The following is a 5,126-nucleotide window of genomic DNA, read 5'->3' on the forward strand; positions in this document are numbered from 1 at the left end:
TTAGCAAATCATAAAATAATATTTTAAAATCTAAAAATCTAAAAAATTTATACAATATAATTATCAATATCATAGTTTGGAGTATGTTCTAAAAGTATTTTAACGTGTTTTAAAATTAAATAAATAAAAATTAAATATAAGGAAATATATTAATAACTCAAAATCAAATATATTGACAAGAGTGAAAGTCTATCTCATAACAATTATTAGTAAGTAATTCAAAACATATAATTTTTTTTAAATAATAACGATGAAACAGTCATTAAACTAATAATAACAATCCCACTACTAATTTAAAAAAAATAACTACCAATATCATAAAATTAGAAATTCAAAATATTTTCACTTTAGAATGGTTCTATTAAAAACTGAGTATACCAATAATAGTTTACCTTTTAGAACTCGTCTTCCTCGGACGTAAGGAAACAGGTTAACGGCCCAAGACCCAGAGGCATCTGGCAGGAGTGAGAGCCTGCTCCCGATTACGGACCACCAGTAGGGTTATGCCAGGTGGCGTGGTTTTCCTATTTAACAGTGATGAGTCAAACCCAGCATTCGCGGATAGCAGCCAGAGATGGCTGTCCTCACTGTTGGTTTGACACCTGAGTTGATAGGTTTTACCACCTTCGAAAAAAAAAAAAAATAGTTTACCTTTTAGAAAGTATTAAAATACAAAGAGAGTTTAGCGATGCCGACATCTTCGGCCGGCAAGGCACAACTGAGAATAAAGGGAAGCCATACGGCCAGCGTCAAGAATCTAAACTTGTGGCTTCCCTCGTACATTCTGTTATTAGGTTGTTAGGTAAAGTCTTTGCGAATGAAGTCAAATTTGGTTGAAATTTTTATTTTTAAATGAGAAATTTGTAAAAATAATATTATAAATAGTAATTTGTTAAGATGAAGTTTAATTGTGTATTTAATTAAAATAGTTGGCCAAAAGATGTTTTATTAAAATATTTTGTAATGTAAAAGTTAATTACTTAAATTTAATATATACATATGCAATCCTAAATCATAAATATATTTGGTGTGATTTAAATAAATAAATTAACAAAAATATATTTATGATATTTTTATTTTTTTATAATTATTGATTTTTTTAAAAAGATAAATTGATTTTTATTTTTATTTTATTTTATAAGTTGTTAAACTATATATGATGATGATTAATATTTACGAAGATTAATATGGTATGATTTATCAATATTTTATTTTTATAATAAATAAAAAAGTGAAAGAAGTGTTTAGAGATCATTTTAGTGTCGGGCACTCCAAGATAAAGTGTTTTTCATCTTCAACTCTTTTTATATGGCAAATGGGGTCACTTTGAAGCTCATGAGAATTAGTTTTTATCTTTGTAATGTCCATTTTCTTCTCAACACAGGTCAAGACAAAAAGATAATTTCATGTTCAACTCTCTTTGTATGGCAAAGGGGGTCACTTTGAAGCTCATGAGAATTAGTTCTTATCTTTGCAATGTCCATTTTCTTCTCAACACAGGTCAAGACAAAAAGATAATTTTGGTTAGCAAGAGTGGAGTTGATCAACTCCTTATAATATCTTAACTTGGACCGTTTCCCTCTAACTCCTTGTCATCCCACATCTTATCCTTATCTTTGTAATGTTCATTTTCTTCTTAGCACAGGTCCATACTAAAAGAGATAATTCAAGTTAACAATAGTCGAGTTGATCACCTCCTTATAATATCTTAGCTTGGACCATTTTCGCTTTAACTCCTTATCATCCCACATCTTATCCTTAAATTTGGAAGTAATAGTATTTTTTATTCATCCTTGTTTTTCAAGATGATCTCCTCCTTTATCCCCCAATGGTCTAGCTAGGACTGGGCATCCTTATGCCAACCTCTCTAGAGTTGCACGTGGGGGTTTGGAGTTTGAGGTGGGGATTTTGACTAGAGTTGGAAGCAATTTTGGGGACCCTCTTGGTTTCCATGTTGCACAACTTCTTGTTATTGACCAATCAAAATATGTATAATTATGTTGATATCCATGTCTATGTTGAATAGGCTTCCACAAATTTAATTTAGTTATCAATCATTATTAAGTGGATGGTAGGGATTTAATCTTCACAGAATATTGTTAGTAATATAAAAAAATCAAAGGTTAAGACTTACTGCCAAAGTAATTATGTTTTTTTATCTTTTAATTAAATTCATTAATTTAAGAAATATCATATAAATAAGTGTCATATGAAATGAGTTATGATTTTCTAAATATGTGGTATCCATGACTCATAATATTGTAACAAATCCTATTTACAAGTTAAAAATCTTCCTAATAAAATGGGAGTTCTTTTTATATAAAAAATAAAATTATAATTTAAATATTTTTTTAATTTTAATATCTTGAAATAATAATAAAATAAATCTTTTAATACTACTTTTGACATTTTAACCCTAACAATTTAATTTACATGATATGATAATCTTATTTTCTTAAATATTCAATAATCAGAGCCACATAATTCTGGTGAATGAGATGCACCCAACGGAATCCATCCTTTACACCGACTTCTACTTGCGTTCTCATCGCCTATAAAACAGTCAGCTACCATTGTAAAAAGGGAAAAAAAGGCTGGTTCAATGGTATTCTGTGCCTCTATACACACAATGAAGTGCAGTGTATATACACACAATGAAGTGCAGTGTATATACACACATTGTTGTAAGACGCGCTTTAGCTTTCGCTTATACACACTGACGAGGAGTAAAATAGTGCATGTTAGAGAAGGTAGTCTCTGCTTCGAAATGGCATATACCTAATACGTGGAAGACGATCTGTGAATTTTTATTTTCTCGCAGAAGAGATTAACATCATGTCCAATATTCTGATGGGGAGGTACGAGGTAGGGCGCATGCTGGGGCAAGGCTCGTTTGCCAAGGTCCACCTCGCCAGAAACCTCGAGACTGGCCAGAGCGTCGCCATTAAAGCCATTGAAATAGAGAAAATTCTCAAGGGCGGGATGATCGAGCAAATTAAACGAGAAATCTCTGTTATGAGATTGGTCCAGCACCCCAATATCGTTGTGCTCTACGAAGTCATGGCGAGCAAGACCAAGATTTACTTTGTGATGGAGTACGTTAAAGGCGGCGAGCTCTTCAATCGGGTTGTGAAAAAGGGCAGATTGAAGGAGCAGGAGGCGAGGAAGTATTTTCAACAGTTGATAAGCGCGGTGGACTTCTGCCACAGCCGAGACGTGTACCACCGAGACCTGAAGCCGGAGAATTTGTTATTAGACGAAAACGGCCACTTGAAGATCGCCGACTTTGGCCTCAGTGCTCTGCCGGCGCAGTTCAGGCAGGACGGCCTTCTCCACACGACATGCGGCACGCCGGCCTACGTCGCGCCGGAGGTCGTTTCCAAGAAAGGCTACAACGGTGAGAAGGCCGACATCTGGTCTTGCGGCGTCATACTGTTCGTTCTCATGGCAGGCTACCTGCCGTTCCAAGGCGCGAATCTGGTGGCCATGTATACGAAGATCTACAAGGGGGATTTCAAGTGCCCGCCCTGGTTTTCTTCCGATGCCCGGTGGCTTGTCCTTCGATTAATGGATCCAAATCCCCAGACAAGGATCACCGTCCCGCAGCTGATGGAAGTCCCCTGGTTCAGCCGAGGCTTCAAGCGCCCACTAGCCAAGATCGATGTCGATGTCGATGTCGGGGTTCTCAAGGACGTCGAGTCGGCGTTCTTCACTGCCCAACCGGCCTGCCTGAACGCCTTCGACATAATCTCCCTCTCGCCGCGGTTCAATCTCTCCGGGCTCTTCAAGGACAAGCTCGTAAAGCAGGAGCCGTCAAGGTTCCTGTCGATTCAGCCGGCGTCGAGTATAATGTCGAAGCTGGAGGAGATTGCCAGAGTGCTGAAATTCAGCATCAAGAAGTCCAAGAACTGCAAGGTGGAGTTGCAGGACTCCAAGAAGGGGCGGAAGGGGCATTTGTGTATTGATGCCGAAATTTTCCAGGTCACACCCTCGCTCTTCATGTTGGAGCTTTGCAAGAACGGGGGGGACACGCTCGAGTACAGTAGCTTCTGCAGCCAGACCCTCAGGCCAGGTCTCAAGGATATTGTGTGGACATGGGACGGCGAAAGTCAACCTAATGAAGCGTAGGTATTTACTGTATATACATCTTCATGTGATTATTCAGTATATAAAGTTCCTTTTAATTTACACGAAAAACAACGCCTCGCCGGGCCTGGCCTGTCCTGGCCTCCGGTATAAAAGTTTGAAGAAGGATACCGAGGCGGCTGACGGTATAAAAGTTTGAAGAAGGATACTTAGGCGGAGGAATTGTCAGAATGGTGGTGAAAAGTTTGATAGTTTTAATTTAGATATGATTTTTATCACAAGCTTAGGGAAATTTTCATGATATTATTAGAATCTTATTGAATTTCAAGCCTAAAGACAGTATGTTTACACTACCGTTAAAAGTTTCCATAGATATTTAAATGAAAAGGAAATTTCCATGATTTTCACAGAAAAAAATCTGTATACATTACCGCTAAAAGTTTCCATAGATATTTTAATGGAAAGAGGGTTTATTTCTCATTTCTATCCTCAGGTTTCATTAATGTCACGTACGGACAGGGGTTTGACTGCTTATTAGGTGAGAGATCTGAGGTGCAGTAATACGTAGCTGACGGTGGATGAGGTAATTAGGGTAAGAAAGGAAGTGGGCTGAACTGTGTTGTTGTATCTGATGAGTAACGTTTAGTCTTTCTTTGGATGTGGAAATGTTAAAAGCGATGTTCAACTTTAATTTATTTATATTTTATTTTAGACAAGTATAAATAAATTTGGGTTTGGATTTGGAAGTTTTAAAAGCGATGTTTAATTTTAATTGTGCAGCATTTGACTCCAGCATGGTAGAGATGTAATTTTTGTTTTTCCAATTTTTGTTTTTTTAGAAAATACATATTTTAGAATATAGACTAATACCAAAACAATTATCTATGAAATTACAAGTCTATTTATTATGGATTTTTTGGAAGAATAAGACATTTTGATTTTACCAAAAGAAAATAAAAATTAAATTCAATTAAAAAAAATATACGGTAGAGATGTTGTAATGATCCTATGTATTTTTTGACTCCATTAAAATAAAATAA

The 5,126-nt window shown here is 36.1% G+C and overlaps 1 protein-coding gene across 1 annotated transcript; it reads left to right on the forward strand.

The window, feature by feature from the left end:
* The first annotated feature begins 2,760 nt into the window (after nt 1–2,760).
* Nucleotides 2,761–4,708, forward strand: LOC149243302 (CBL-interacting protein kinase 5-like). The gene has a single exon (XM_089374480.1). The coding sequence runs from the start codon at nt 2,836–2,838 to the stop codon at nt 4,126–4,128; it is 1,293 nt and encodes a 430-aa protein (XP_089230606.1). The 5' UTR covers nt 2,761–2,835; the 3' UTR covers nt 4,129–4,708.
* The last annotated feature ends 418 nt before the right edge of the window (nt 4,709–5,126 follow it).

The sequence above is a fragment of the Pinus tabuliformis genome, chromosome 8 (assembly GCF_031772625.1).
Source record: "Pinus tabuliformis cultivar Carrire ecotype Pingquan chromosome 8, CPIR1, whole genome shotgun sequence".
NCBI lineage: Eukaryota > Viridiplantae > Streptophyta > Pinopsida > Pinales > Pinaceae > Pinus > Pinus tabuliformis.

Bases quoted from the DNA above. Each gene is read 5' to 3' on its own strand.
- LOC149243302 (XM_089374480.1), top strand. From the start codon at position 2,836: ATGTCCAATATTCTGATGGGGAGGTACGAGGTAGGGCGCATGCTGGGG.